This window comes from Abrus precatorius, unplaced genomic scaffold (genome assembly GCF_003935025.1).
Source record: "Abrus precatorius isolate BTA unplaced genomic scaffold, Abrus_2018 Scaffold11, whole genome shotgun sequence".
Classification (NCBI taxonomy): domain Eukaryota; kingdom Viridiplantae; phylum Streptophyta; class Magnoliopsida; order Fabales; family Fabaceae; genus Abrus; species Abrus precatorius.
Window position 1 is genome coordinate 13,978,788 of NW_020874303.1, and position 17,075 is coordinate 13,995,862.

General features: G+C 31.1%; 1 protein-coding gene across 1 annotated transcript; it reads left to right on the forward strand.

Annotated features, from left to right (window-relative positions):
* The first annotated feature begins 2,779 nt into the window (after nt 1-2,779).
* On the forward strand, nt 2,780-3,757 carry LOC113855656 (MADS-box transcription factor PHERES 1-like). Its single transcript, XM_027487286.1, has one exon. The coding sequence runs from the start codon at nt 2,780-2,782 to the stop codon at nt 3,755-3,757; it is 978 nt and encodes a 325-aa protein (XP_027343087.1).
* The last annotated feature ends 13,318 nt before the right edge of the window (nt 3,758-17,075 follow it).

Below are 17,075 nucleotides of genomic sequence, written 5' to 3' on the forward strand. Positions count from 1 at the left end.
AAAATTATTGATATTTAAATTATCTAAATCAATATTTATATTATGATAAAAGTATTCTTTTATAAAAGTGTGGGTTATTTTTTAAATATTACACGTGCATAAATATAATTTTAGAGATCCATCACAGTTTATTAAATTTATTTTTTCATAAAAATTGTAATTGTTAAATCTCATTATAAAAGTTTATTGTTTATTGAATGTATAGGTAACAATAAATTTAGGTAATATACAATTCTAAGAAAAAACGCTTATATCACAAATTATATAATACGTTAACTACATTGATCGTGTAGTGTTAAAATTTACCATATTTTATATTATTAAGGATATATTTTAAAAAAATTATTGAAAACTTATAAAAATAGTTTATTATTCTCTTAAGGTTTTTATCAGCTTATGTCAATATTTTTTTTACATAAAACATATTAAAGTATATAAATTTTTTACTTATTTTTAATAAAACTTATAATCAAACTAATGTCATGAACTCTCATGTCAAAAATTATTAAATGAAATACACAATTAAATTATTTATTGTTGATGCTCTTTTCAGTCAAAATATTATGTAAAGTTAATGCAGTATTAGGTAAGTTAATTTATGTTGTATTTCTAGAGACAATGATCACTAAATTAAGTATCATAAGCATAATAAATTTAAATTACCAATAATTATAAGAGATAGAAGTTTAATTATTTTTATTAATTAAAATTAAAACAACAAATGACTAATAGATTAATTTAATAATGAAGTTATTATAAATTACTAATTATTAAATTTGAAATTTATTTTACTCTGAGTTTAATCTAAGGTGATTAATCAAGTATTGATCATCTTTTAAAAAAATTTCTACTCTAAATAGTACACATAATATATTCATTAAATTCAAGTCAGACAATCAAGCATTTTCTAATTCTAATGCAATAATTATTAATTAAATTCCATTTAAACCTATACATAAAATTGAAGCAATATAAATATGATTTTACATCCTAATCTAAGTGGTAAAATTAAGCATTAATATGATTAAAGAAGTTTCTTGTTAAATATGTATCAAGGGTTAGAATAAGATTTGAATATTATAAAGTATGAACATTCAAAAATCATGCATGTAAACCATAAAACAAATTTGAGAATAAGAGATAAAACATTCAAATTTAATTAAGAATAAAATCTAAAATTTTAATTATTGGAATTGAATTAGAATAAAACATACTCTAAGCCTTTAATCTTCAAAGATAGAGAGATGAAATATAGGAGGAAAGTACAAACCAGAAGAATAAAAACGAAAACTAATTTTTTTTTCTTAAATTCAAATCCTAATTCTGAAGAATAACCAACAAAATAATTTAAATGTAAAAATGAAAAAATAAAATAAATTATTTATAGCAACTCTAATTAGATCTTTTGTAATTAATGTGAATTTAAAACGTAATTGAACCCTAATAGTTTAAATTAGATAAAATAAAATCATAATTTAATAATTCTTGTGTGTATTATAATAGTTCAACTTGGACAAGTCATATATTTTAGCTCAGAAATTCATTTTATGCGAAATTAACCATCAAATTAAAATTATTGCATGAGATTTTTTAATGAAACAAAAATTACTTTAAAATTAACACATAATTTAATATATCATTAAAATAGTAAACATAGATTAAAAATTAAAAATTAGAATAATTTGATGATCAAATCAAATTAAGATTTTTTTTAATAAATGCAGTCAATTTAAAGTAATTAAATTTTAGCATCCTAAATTTTATTTTATCATGTGCACTAATTAACGGGCCTTTGTACAAAGATATATAATTACCAAAAATTGTTGATTTTGCAATAGATATTGGGTTAAGGAAAGAATAAAGATTGAATTGACGAAAATATTAATTATGAGAAATATTAGTCAATCAAAGTTTTTTGTGATCACTATAAATGCCGAAAATTTGCAATTCCAACTTGCAAGAAACATGGATAAGATCTCCAATACAGATTATGTCTCCCAAATCATAAAATCCAATTTATTTCATAGTATGTTGCAGCTTGTGCCCAATTCTTATATATAAAAAAAATCAATGTTATTTCTTTATTGAATCTAACAGCTTGACAACCATTGTTGAAGCCTTGAAGGTAGGTAAGACACCTTAAAAATTACTATTCTGAATGCAATTTTAATATTTTTACATTTAAATTATTGTTTTTTCTTCATTTTTATATAGTCTTTCGTGATGTTTTAATCATCTAAAATTAGTTGGTTTAAATTTGTTTCTCCCTTATTTTAAAAGATGAATTCTTTAAGACATCTTTTTGTTTGCAAATGCCTTGATCGACCATGGTCATGTTTGATTCTCCTTTTCTTTCTCTCTGTGTGTCAACTAAAAATCGTATGTCTTTGCGTTTCATTCAAAGAAACTTTTTGTCAATAGCTATTGATAATACAATGGTAACATATATTGGTGCTTCTCATATTCTTTGGACACATTAGGTCATAAATCATCATCTTGTTTCCGTTAGTTCTTTGTTTCTTTCTGCTTTATTCTCGCGTACAAAAAATACCAAGTTTTGTTTTATTGATTAATTTCAATGTATGTGGTGTAACTAAGGACATAATTGATGTAAAAAGACAGTGAGATAATTAAGGACTTGAGAAGGATTCTATATTTTCGCTAGAAAGGTCATTTATTATTATTGTTCTTGAATTTTTGTGCTGTACATTTAATTATATATTAACAGACTAAGTTTCATTGTATTGACAAATATTGTATATATGTTGTGTTGTAGAAAATGGGTCGTGCAAGAACAACATTGAAACGCATCTCAAAGGAGGGACTTCGAAAATCAACTTTCAAGCAAAGAAAGAAGGGACTAATGAAGAAAATCTCTGAATTTTGCACCATGTGTGGAGCTGAAGCTTGCTTCATTGTGTATGATGATAACAATGGTAATGTTGAACCAATGACATGGCCTGAAGACCCAACAGTGGTACATTCCATGATTGAAAAGTATGAGAGTCAAAAGAATGAGAAACCCCCCAAGACATTCAACATTGAAGACTTTTTTGAGAATAGAAAGAACATGCTTGAAGCTGAAATTTCCAGGGTGAAGAAAGAGATCACTAAGACCAAGTATCCAACTAAGGATCAAAGTTTTAGTAACCTTGGAGAGGAGCAATTAAAGGCCTTCATTGATATATTGGATGCTAAGATTGGAGCATGTGATCGTAGAATTAGCTTGTTGAAAAATATGCATGAAAGTGAAGTCATGCAAAATATGGCTCAAAAGGGTGCTACCTCCTCCCACCCAAGTCAACTCAATTTAGTGCAAAACATCAATCAAAGCCAACTTATCCCTACCCCTATGAGGCAACTTAATGATACTAATGGGATGACAAATTTTACCAATTCAACAATCCAAGTTCATGGAGCTTGCTTTCATAGAACTAACATGTTGGCAAATTTGCAACAAAGTGATGCTTGTTTTAGTTTCATGCCAAACATGGCTCAAGAAAGTGTTCCCTCCTCACTTGGAAGCCAACTCAATTGCATGCAGAACATCTCTACAAGCCAACACAACCTTGAAACTTTGAAGCCTTTAGATTCAACTAATAAACTCGGTGAATCTAGTACGGACTTTGCTAATCAATTGGGTGAATTTCAGCATTGTGTTGATGAACCTATTGAGATTGATGATTGGTTCAATCAACTAGGTGGTGGTGATCTTGAATCTGTTTTGCAGAATATTCATTTTCAATCACAAAATTAGCCGTCTTTACGGGGGTAGCTTTTGAATGTCTTTTCACTTGTCATTGCGCTATGATAGCTTCATAAAATATGTTATTTTTATTGATTTCATTATTAAACTATAGTTATATATTATTTTAATTATTTGTTTCAATTTTTTTAAAGTTAAATATGAGAGTTTTATTTTTATTTACATCATATATATCTTGTATGAAATAATCTTGTTTGAGTTAATATAATCAATGATAATTATCATTATACAAAAAAAAAATATTGAAATAAGCCAAAATTAACTGCAAATTTCTCGTACTCATTTTTCATTTTCCCAATTTTGATTTTATCCTCTGTTGTCAATTTTTTTTTAGCAAGATGGTAAGGTTTTGGTTTCATTATAATACAATAGATTTTGGTTTCCTTTATCAATATTTTGTTAAATATTGTATTATAGTTTACAGTAATCTCAACTACGTTCATTTATGTATAAATAACGGCGAAATCACACCACATGTATATATGCTTATTATCTGATTAGTTTTATAGTTAACTATGATATTAATGTTTAATATCTTATTAATTTAAAACTAATTTTAACCGATTAATGAAATAATGATTTTTATTTTATTATATTTTAATATCTCATGCTAATACATCATTTTACCTTTCTCTTACAAGGACTTTATATTTTTAATGATTAAAAAGTTTAATAAAATAAAAGCGTTATTTTTTTTCTTTCTAGACTCTTAAAATATGTTTGGGAGGAGGTTTTTGGAGGAAAAGTGAGGGGAGAATATATTTTTTAATTTTAAATTAAAAGAATTATATATTATTTATGATAATAAATATATTATTAATATATTAAGTTTTTGTTAATATATTAATTTATATATTTTATTTTTAAAAATATTAATTTAAAAATATTTATTTAAAATATAAATTTTGTCTTCCCCTTCTCTCTTCTCTAAAATCCTCCTTCCCAAACAACCTCTTTGATGAATAATCAAGTTCAAAAACATTACAATGAAAAGACACATGATAATTAATAAAAGCATTATTAGTGTTTTTATGTTTGGTATGAATTAAATATTAAACAACCTCTTTGATGAATAATAAAGTTCAAAAACTATATTATTTTACGAACTTAATTAAACTCTAGCTTCGTTATTTACCTCCGTATTTAAATTGTGTTTTATTTAAATTATATCATTATAATTTCTATAACTAATTTAAAATATAATTCCTTTAAATATATAAATTTATTTTTTATTATATATTTATTTTTTGTTTTTAAATATTTTATTCATATTCATAACGTAACATCTAGTTTAATATTTAACATTTAAATTACAAGATGAAAAGCTTTGTTGTAATAAACAACTCGTTATTTTATAAGTTGAGTTCAATTTCGATGCATTATTAGTGTATGTTTAAATTATAAGATGATAAATTTATAATAATATACAATTTAGTTATTTATGTTGTTTTATATTTATACTATAAACTACTTTTATACATATGGTGTATAAATTTTAAAATTTGTAAAAATAATTAAACAAAATTGATTGCATAGATTTCATATAAATTAATGCAAATCTTTTTCCGATGAAAAAAAGAGTAATTAGTTATGATTTTTTCTTAATAAAAATGTAGAGTTCCTTGTAATAAAGCAATTTTGTACTAAAATTTCTAAAAAAAAAAATAATTAAAAGGATTGAGTAATGCCAAGTATAAGCATAGAAGCTAATATTGTTGGTCTAATTTTAATCCTAAAGAATAGTTAAGTATGTAACACCTATTTTTGTTGTTTATTAAATTTATTTTGTATAATAATTATTTATGCATGTTGCTTGAAATTAGAAGAGTTTTAGGTGTGTGAGTTGCAGGATTTCTAACTATAGCGAGATGTGTCTCGCTGTAGCGAGAAATGAGCGTTCAAAATCAGTCTCTTTGACACTATCTCGCTGTAGCGAGGATACTCTCTTGTAGTGATGAGTTCTCACTGTAGCGATGAGCTCTCATTGTAGCTAAAATGACAGATAGCAAAGGAAAAAAAATGTATGATTTTTTCGTTGTAGTGAGAGAAGATCTCGCTGTAGCAAGAATTGCTCACTGTATCGAAAATGTCGCGAGTTGAAGGGTATTTAAGGGTTTCTAAGTTGAGAAACTTGAATTATAATCCAAGTTACGACCTTTCTTCATTCTCTCTTACTTCTCTCCTCATTTCCTCAGAAAATCCTTGAAATATGCACATTCGTGTTAATCAACACACTTTCAACAATTTCAATAGCTGAACAAGATTACACTTATTAAAATAAGGATTTTGGGGAGACTATCATCTATACCAACAAAGGTTGTTGATCCATTCAAACTTAGTAACAGATTTTCATACACATTCAGTTCAATCCAAAACTATGTCCATGCAGGTACACACATGTAGTTTAATCAATAGTTCATAAAGTTTAGTAGTAAGGAATGCAGAGTTATGTAGAAAGGTAATTTCAGAAAAATAATAGTGCAAAGTTATGTAGGAAGATGACAATCACAGGAACATTCATATAGAATATTGAAGGCTACAAAATACAGGAAACAAAAAAAATATAGTAAGCCTACGCACATTATATTTATCTATCTATGTATATATATATATATATGTCTAAATCAATGTTCTCCTTAGGTAGAGGTAAGATTAATACTTAATATAGGAACCAATTTTCATATCTCTATACTCGTATATTTATATTATTTATTATTAGCTTAACGTAAGACTGATCTTAACAATAGTTAATTTAGTATGTATATGCCACATTACTCGCTAAATACATCATTTGCTGATCGAGTATTCCCCTTGACAAGTATTGACATACTTAATAATCATTATATATATAGGAATGAAATTCATCTGTGCAAGGTTTATATCAGAATTTGTCATAACAGCCTCCATTTTTGTAAAATTTTGTATTTCACATGCTCAGTTTTCTTATCAGTAGTCCTGTTTATGTGCAAAAGTGAAATTTAATGAGATTCAATGTTAGCATCTAATTCCTGCAAGCCCATGTACTTTGGATGCATGATTACTTAGTCATTATTTACTTTATGCAAAGGCAGAATTTGGCACTCATATTATACATGCATGTCTAAGCTCAGTATTTAATTGCTCGCAGAATTTTATATATAGCTTACTGATTCAGTATCCCTTTTATGATATCAATACATACATACATACATATATATATATATACAAAAATTCTAATTTAGAGTTCACACATAAAAAAAATAAAATATGTGGGTTTATTTCAGCATGACTAATTTTAGGTACAAGAAAAATCAACATGTTCATTCTGCACTCAGGTTTCAGTGTTATTAGATCCCATGTGCAAAAGCAATATTAGTTCATACACTGCACACATATTCTGCAGCAATTATATATATAACAAGTAAAGAACCCATATTCTTATCTCCTCACTATTAGTAGCAGGAACATGATCCAGTACTTCCTTTATATATGTATATATGCATATGTTTTACTTATTAATGGTAGGAGTAGAGTTAACACACATTTTATAAAGTCATGTGGACCTGTACAGTATAAACAATTTAAAATACACACACTGAAACCATCATATGCAGGGATGTGTTTCATCATACATGTTTTATGAAAGAACTCAACTTAATTATTTCACTCACGTAGGATATGCATGCTTTGTAGGCCTGTTCACTTGAATTAGCGACAACTCTACGCTTAAAATAAAACAAGTTTAGTATACTTGAGTTAATATTCTTCTACCAAAGTGAATCAATCCTCATACATGTTATAATTCGGTACATACACCACCGACTCGTATCTTAGTTCAATACTTGTAAAGGTAAGGTTTCATATATATACTCATTGTATGTAATTATCTAGTTAAGTGCCTAGCCATTGCATACCTAAGTCTGTATTAAAGACCTTGATTCATTTAAGTCCTATGCTATTTTCTAATCTACTCACCATTTATGTTTATAAGCCATCAGAGTTAAAATATCATCTTTTTGTTCTTAGTATGCATATTTTCATATATTTGGTGAGAGTCCAGTCTCTCTCTTTATAGTCAGAATAATTAATTCTCTCTCTCTCTCTATATATATATATAAATATATATATATATATATATATATACACCTTACATTACAGAGAAGGGATATGTGGTTCATTTGGTAATGTAACAATCCTTTAAGCTGAGGGTCTCAATTGGGACTGAGTCTAACTTAAGCACAATATTGATCAGTAGATACATTAGTGTTTTGTATATTTCACCTACTACTAATAGCATGCAGAGACAGAGATCTACTATATTATTCATATTTGGAGTCAATCAAGCACGTTTGGTGATTTATTACTTGTTGAGGGGAATTATACCTATATGAGTACAATGATACTTATTATTTATAGAAGCATAGTCGACATGCATATGTGTATTACATCCAGTACCTAACTCCTTATTCCTTATATACAGAGAGGTATATCAAGGATATATTAACTAAAAATTCTACATACACAAAAGGTAGTGGAAGGTGTTTTCGAGGAGTTCTCAATCAGGTTCTCATTTTTAAGTTCTATTAATAATGGACTTCCCCTTACCTTGGTGAGTGAGGTAGTCCGCAAGTTTTTTTTCTTGGACTTTCTAGTGCCGGAATTTGAAATTTCTTGGTTCGTTGTGTTCCTAATTCAGAGAGAAGTTTATTAGAATTCTTTGAGCCAAAATTGCTAAGAGATAGTGTTTTTAAAAATTCAAAAACAGTCATGCACTTATTACAGAAAATCAGAAAACTTCATATTTGTGCGATGTTTATAAAATTAAGTGTAACAGATTCAAACGAAGTTCAAATCACGGTATTCAAACGAAGTCCAAAACTAACAAAAATATGCGTTGGAAATCTATTTTCATGTAGTTTATGAAAATAAAATTTTTGGGTTGAAACAACTCTGTACAAAAGGCGTAAAAATTATTTCTTTATATTATTTCTATAGAAAACGTAAAAATAGAGATGCTCACGTATTCTATGCGGTTGAGAGGGCAAACGATGTCAGATTTGAGCTCAAGATACACTGTTGGAAAGATAATTCTACAAGGAATACATAGGGATATTGCATGTCAAGTTTTGGAGACCACAGGGATGGAAAAATGGCCTCCTTTTCTACTGGAACAACAAAAACGTTGAACAAGGAAGAGATCTCACCATTTTCACTATAGCTTGTGAATTCGATATCCATTTTGAGCGAAATCACTTGCATTTGGAAGCTAATTCTGGGAGTATCATAAAGAAATGGTTGGATGCAAGTTTCAGAGACCATAAAAACAAAAATTAGTCTCTCTTGTCATTGCAACTCAGAAAAACGCATAACAAGGAGGGGTTTTATTGTTTTCCTTGTAACTTAATGATCTGGTGTCCGTTTTGGATGAAACATGTTGGGTTGAAAAGCTTTTTTACTTGCCTTATGCATGGAGAAGGAAGTGCTCAAGGTTATGGCTATGGAGGGTGCTGATTTCCAGCACAAAGCTGTTGCAAAATGGAGAAAAAGTTGGAGAAATGAAAGAACCGAGAGTGAGAGAGAGCTTACGAAAGGGAGAATGTGGAAGAGGTGGAATGAAATAGGAGAAAGTGAATGTGGAGCTGACACCTACATCATGTAATGCACTTGGTGTTGCCACCTAATTACCAAGTACAATGTCTGGTGAAATCAAGAAACCACACGCAATCTTTTCATGCTATAGTGAAGTTTCGTGCAGCGGCAAGAGATAGAGGAGGAGGGCACATCATGGAATAAGTGAGGGAGGTTCATTAATTGTAAGATCCACTGTTAAGATATGGAGATCAAGGGTGGTAAATCTGCACTACATGTACGTATTCTACATAGTTAAGGCTTATTGAACTGAGGTTTAGATGGAAGTGGATTACACTTGTAATTTGAGTAGAGTGCCACATTAATTCACAACATGCAAGGAGTTGTTAAAGAGTGAAACCTCTCTTCTGACTGTACAGTAATGGGTGGGTAAGATGGAATAACAGGACAGCCTAACATATTGGAAACTTAATTCTAAAATTCTGTCAATACAGAAAAATGGACACAAGGTTTTGAAGCAATAATATAATTCTTTCCTTTATGCAGCCAATGCATAATATTCGGGACTATATTCCTAAAAAAAATATTTGGGATGGTCCGTTAAGCCACTTAGTTTCTTCAATAATACTTGTCAGATTCATATCAAGAAGAAAGGAAAAATTTTCAGGAATGGCTTTATGTGAATGTGAGTACATCAAAATTTTAAATCAATGGCTTTGACTATATGGAGGCATAGAATCAATACTAGAAAGAAATGGTTAAGATAAATAAAATTCTAAACTTTAACATATAGAAGTGAGAAAATTTTCAGGGTGTTACAAAAACCCTTCACCAAACTTCCATTTCAAGGTACCTCTATCTTGTTACTAAAAAAGTGGTATGTTTGTGTTCATGAAAATGCTATGATGAAATGCATGATTTTGAGCATATGTTGGATGAGAACATGTTTTTGTTATGTTTGAAGCATGTTTTATGGTGTTTGATGATGGGTATGATCCTTGTTTTAAGTGTATATGTATGTATGTTGTGAACTAAGTTCAAAGGTGACAAACCTTGGCAATGAGATGGGAAGTATGAAAAGAGGAAGGAACACAATAAGGACCAGTATGGATAGTTTAGAGAGAGTTTTCTGATATTCTCATACTCCCAGTGTATCGTTGTGGCTATTCACGCTAATTTCTTTCTCATTAATTCATATATCATTAACCTATCATAATATTTAAAATTTTCATCTTAATATATTTTTGCAACAGAAACTAACACTTTTGAGGTTTCAAAGACAAATATTACTATGTTCTAATGATGGAACTGAACTCTCCTTACCTCGATATGAAGATCTAGAGAGAATTTGATGAAGAAGATCGTTTAGAATGAAAGTTCTCCCTTAACAACACAAGATAATCTTTTAAAATAGAATTTGAATAGAATGAACAATTAATCTAGATTTAAACTAAAAAAAACTTACTTAGAGTTGCTTAAATTAAGGATTCAAACTTGAATTCAGCTAATAATCACAGTTTGGAAGAGATTTTTAGAAGAAAAGATAGTGGGAATCTAGAGAAAATAAGAGGATTCGAAACGAAGATTAAGTGAAATGAAATATCTCATTATGTGAATGTGAGGCATCTCTCGCTATAGCAAAAATCTAAGGGGAAATTGCATTTCTTATGATTAATAATTTATATTGAAGTAAAAAGAAATAACGTGAGTTTCTTATGATTATAATGGAAAATTTATAAGAAATTTAAACTTTCATTCAGTTATTTAATTTGAAAATGTGTAAAGGCATTTAATGACGGAAAAAAGGTAATTAATTAATATTGCATTACGATTTGTTAAAAAAGAATACGTTTTGATAGTAGCCTGATAGGAAATATACATACATTGATTTCACTCATACTCAAATATTTAATATTTACATATCACTATCAAAATACTTAGGACTTGATTTACATAATAATTATATTATCAAAATAATTTAAGTCTTAATGAGCAGTTTATGTCCACACCAAAATACTAAGGATACGATTTTAATCATCATCTTTAAACCAGTCTTTTATCTCTGCCAATTCTTCCGGTATCAGGTCTTCATCACAAAGGTCTTTAGTATCGAGACGACTTCTGTGCCAGTTACTTGCTCTCGAGTGAATGTAACCACTCTTCCTATCTTATCATAGTCATGGAAGGTGTACACATAGTTCACAACTTCAAAGTGTTCGAATTGTACCTCTATATACATACAAACATAAAGTGTGGCGTATCCTACCACTAATAGGGTTATCAAAAGGAACATTATACCCTATGGTGAGTTCCTAAGTACTTATATCATCAAATCCATTTTCACTAGTTATAATAAATTTATAGTGATAAACTCTCTATCATTCTATAAATACATAATTTAACCTACTCCCTACGGTAAACTCTAATAATCTAACGAGTCTTTGTGGAGTGATCATCATTGTTTCCTAAAATTATTTGTAATGATAAGTTCTCTCTTCACCACTAAAACATAATGAATATATAAATATGAATCACCATAGCATAAAAAACAATACAACATATATAAATGATACCATAACTCATGCACTTTAATTATATAATATAATCTATCCTTTTCTTGTATACGTACTCTCTCGTGCACTATGATCACATTCAAATGTTGTTTCCAATATTTCACGAGGTCTTACACATACAGGTAAATGTTCGCCGGTTAGCCTAGATACATGGATACAACATACACAATAACAGACCCCTTATAAAAAGTATAGTCAGGAGTTTGGTTGAGAAATGAGTGTGAGGTCTGTGATGCTTTTGCTCTAATCAGTTTATGCATAACCATTACAAATAACATTCACGACCCTCATTTCTCCCAGATTTCCAAATTATCTCTAAACTCTATACCCTCAGTGTATCTCTATAACCATTTATACTAATTTATTTCGTCACCGGCACTTATAAAACACCTTCCTCTATTCATTTCCCATCACTCACCTAATAAATCATGCCTAAAGTCAAGCACATTTAAACCTAGTCCAAACTAGCTATTTCAAAGAAAATATGTTTCAAACATTCAATATCAACCAAACATGCATCTCCAATTATAACACATAGGTAAGGCCCCAAATTTTGTAATATTAATTATTATTATTTAGATAAATTTAAATGCATATATATATATATATATATATATATATATATATATACGTGTGTTGATTTACTTGATAATGATGTTTATGGATATTAAGTATATGGATATATGTATTGTGTGTATGTATGACTAGATAGAGCTGAAATGGGCTAAGTGCCTAAGCGCAGGGCGTAATACTGGGCTGTTCTTGCTGCAGTGAGAGGATTCTCGCTGTAGCGAGAGGGCCCTGGGAGGAAGGACTGAAACTATCACCTTCTCGCTGTAGCGAAAGAGCGATAGTTTGGGGTGCGTTTCTGGGTGCAGTCTCGTTGTAGCGAGAGGGTCTCACTGTAGCGAGATTCTGCAGAAACCTGGGTGCAGTTTCGTCTGATATTTTCGCTACAGCGTGAGGGCATGTCGCTGCAGCGAGAGTGTCGCGAACAGAAAAAGATTTAAAGGGGGTTAGGGTTTGGGGAGGGTTATTTCTCCCTCTCCCTTTGAAATCCCTTCGATCCTCTCATTTGCAAACCCTTTTCTACCGATTACATTGCCTCCAAAGTCATTCGGGAGCTTGATGAAAGGCTGAATCCGTGTGGGGAATGCTTGGAGGATGAAATCCATGAGGGGAAACACTTCTTGGTAGATTTAGCGTGTGGGTCTTTGATCCGAGGTAAGGGGGGACTCTACCCTATCTCAATGTATTATAATTCTTGTGTGTTTTGTTGATTAATGCAATGTGGCTGAGATAGGGAGTAGAAATGGTGTGTTTGATGGAAATTGGTGTGCATTGTGATGTGTGCTGGAATAGTTAGGCCCCGTGGGGGAAATTGTGTGTGATGGAATGCCATTGATTGATAAATTAATGAATATTGTGAACAAATGTGGGCCCGAGGGCCGTGTAATATAGATGAATATGGGCCATGTGCCTTATAATGTGAGTTGAATATAGGTTGTGTGCCGTGTGTAAGCATGAATATTGCGCGTGTGGATGAAATGTATGTGAATAGGGCATGTTAGCACCGTTGTAATGTGCTGTAAATGGTTCAGCGATACACAGGGGGTGAGGGGATGAGGACAGTAAAAATACCTTAGGGAGGAGAAAGTGGTGGTGACACTAACTGTGGAACGGGTGCACCACGGGCCACACACTCTTTTCCTGACTAGACCTCTGACCACTATCTTTGTTGATCGACCCGTGACACTCCCATTGAAACATATATTCATAAGACAATTACAAACCATATTACACTTTCATGAGCACAACTATGTTCAACCTTTTAACAGTGAGATAAAGCTCTTCTTACCTCAATGAGAAGATTTACTAAAAGGTTTGAGGAATATAGTGTCCAAATGATCAAGCTCTTACTTGTAACTTTCTTGAGTTTTTATTTGCTTGAGGACAAACAAAAGTTTAAGTTTGGGGTTGTGATGAATCCATAATTTATTAGATTTTTTCTAATCTTTTTAGTGTTCTTTAATAGAAAAAATAGATTTAGGAAGTGTAAATAACATAAAAACATCATTTTGGTCAAATTTCATAGGTTTCTTAATTTTTGGTTAATTTACATTGATTCATATAGATATAATTTGCAATTTTGATCATTTGAATAATTGTGCAGGAATTTCTAGACTCATTACATGGATTTTTAGCCTTTGAGAAATTTTGAGTTGAAAGTGACTACTTTCAGAAGTGATAGTGGACACTACAGCAAGCTAGATCCAAAGGGCGGGCCAGAGTAACCACTTTCAGAAGCAATAGTGATCACTCCAGAGCTAAAGGAAGCACCCAGACTTGCGCGTGTTTACTCTCGGAAACGATAGTAAACACTCCAGAGAGCCCTAGAGTTCAGGACCCTGCGCGTGTTTACTCTTGTAAATGATAGTAATCACTATGCTTGTGCGTATTTACTCTTGTAAAGGATAGTAATCACTATGCTCGAGAGTGTTCACTGTCGTGAATGAGAGTAACTACTCTGAAGGCGTCAACTTTTCTATATATGGATTTTTACCATTTAGGGTAAAAGGGGGAGGAGAACTTTTGCAGAACCTTTTCTTTGAGATATTTTAGGGTTTTTAGGATATTTTGGAGAGCCTAGGGTGGCCTTGGGTGACAGCCAAGGGTCCAACCTAGGGTTTGATTTCCATTTTCTCCTTACTTCTCTTTGATTTTTGTATTGATGTTATTGATTTCTCTTTACTTTCATTTTGTAATTCTGAGACCCATCCTTATGGAGGGTTAATTTTCTTGTAATCTTTAGTGAGTTCATATGGATTCTTGGTTTTTTGAATGTTAATGCAAATCTTTTTCTTCCATGAATTTCTTCCTCCCAAACTCTTGAATTGAATTAATGGTTGAATGAGGGGAGCATTGCGTAATGAACCCTAATTCGTTTTAAGGAAATTCCAAATTTGAATTGCTTAATTCTTATTTAATTCCAAGATTGCGTAATCAAGGAATAAGAGATTGGAGTTTATTGGATTGCTTAATTCATATGAAAACATAAGGTTGATTTTTGCTTGTTAAATCAACCTAATTCTAGGAGGAGAGTAAGAGTATTAAATCTTGAGAGGAATAGGGATAGAGTTTATATGAATGAACTAGGGGTTACTATATTTTATCGATTAAACTTTGCAATTTAATTTTCTGCTTAAGTTGATTGAACTTGAAATCACAACCCCCCCCTTTTTACTTGCTTTCTAAATACATTGCACACTACATGTTTTGATATTTGGTCACTCGTCCAATGATTCATGGGAGACGACCTAGTCTTGCATCCTAGACTACATAAATTTTTTTGCATATTTTGATGAAGGTTGACGACAAATTTTTTTGCAAATGAGAAAATATTTCGTTCATCATACCTCCATCTCAATTAATTTTATTAATCACTTCCGTTGAATTCTTGTGTATCACAAGACCTATATCTTCTCCAATCTGCAATAATTTTTCTGCCAATTCCCTCTCCTCCTTACTTGAAACCAGCTGCACCTGGGAAACGAAAACAGACTCATTTCAACTCTGACATTGCGACGTGTCCCAAATATTTGGTCGAAGCTTCTCCTCCTCGCCTTGTAAAGTGTACTCCTAACATTAATTCTTTCCTGTACAACCATCTCTACAACATCATTGGATTGAAATGAGTCAAGTTCTTGATTGAATACGTGATTAGTCTCATCTGATTGTGCAATAAACCATTTTTGTGCAACATTATTGTCGCTTTTTGGTCCCTTAATAATAATGCCCAATTGCCATAACCCTTCATTGGCTCCCATGTCCCACCAATTCCTTTCCTTATAAATTTTCATCAACTCAGGTTCACCTTGGTCAACGTTCTTTTCCAACACATCGTCACCAAATTGCACAACATCTACATTATTATTGATAATAAACTCATTATTGTTGTTTAAAATCAATGAATTCCCTCTCATTCACATATGAGTTACTTCCTCCATGACATTTGATTCCGTACTTTCCAACTCCTCCTGCCTTTGGACAATGTCTAGCACAGAATCACGCAAATTTTGTTCTTGATAATCCGTCCCTGTTCCCCCTCCTTTGGGCTTGCCGTACCATCTCCAATCACTTTTTTTTCCTATTGCACTTTTTGCCATTAGATCCCAACTCTTTCCTCCATCATCTGAACTATCATCCTCTAGAGCGTCCAAATCCAAAGAGACATCGTTAGAACTCTATAGTGATGAAGTATCTAAATTATGAGACTGCCATCCTCCTTAAAAGAATTTTTTCCCATGTTTCTCAACCATTCTGATTGAGAACATAAGATCCTTAATTTGAATTCTTAGATCTTAGTTAATCAGCGCATGCATTTGAGTCTGTAGGTGAACTCGTGAAATCCATACGCCTTTGAAAAGTTGTATTAGCGTCCATGCACACAAAATCTTCCAGCAGTGACACCATCTTCCGGAAGAACACCTATGACCAAGCATGATATTGTACGCCATACAAATGAACCCATGTTGCCCTATTAGCATCTACCATACGAGGATGCCACCGATCAATGACATAAAACAACGTAGACAAATCCTCCTTATGCATAGCTATAACCTTCCTTAGATCCTTCGGACTCTCTGATTCCAACAAAACCATATCGTTGCCCATGGTAACGACCTTGACATTCTGTATGGATTCCCATAGAAGGAAGTCAACCACAATATCAAGATCTTTTAGGCGGTGTAACCTTCCCACCATTACCTTGCAACACCTCTCAAATGTATCCCGATCAACATGGAACTCATTGTGACACTATTTTTTTCTTAGGTACCCACACCATGTTCCTGTTTGTACCTCCAATAGCACCTTCCCTTTCACTGTATCCACATTGCTTCGTCCACTGACACTGCCGCTTCCCTCCCTCTTAGTCCTTGATAAGTTCATATTTTGATATATTTTATGACTTATATTTATACACTTAAATTCTATTTTATATATTTATACTAATTATGTTATTAATTGTTGCAGTTTAGCTGGAAGTTGTTATTAGTGCATTATGGAGATATTCTAGATAAAAATTAGATATTTTTAGTCTTTAGCTGTGCTATGTGAAGCTGAGTTTGAATTTTGAATTTAAAATTTAAATTTAGATATGAACATTT

Bases quoted from the DNA above. Each gene is read 5' to 3' on its own strand.
- LOC113855656 (XM_027487286.1), top strand. From the start codon at position 2,780: ATGGGTCGTGCAAGAACAACATTGAAACGCATCTCAAAGGAGGGACTT.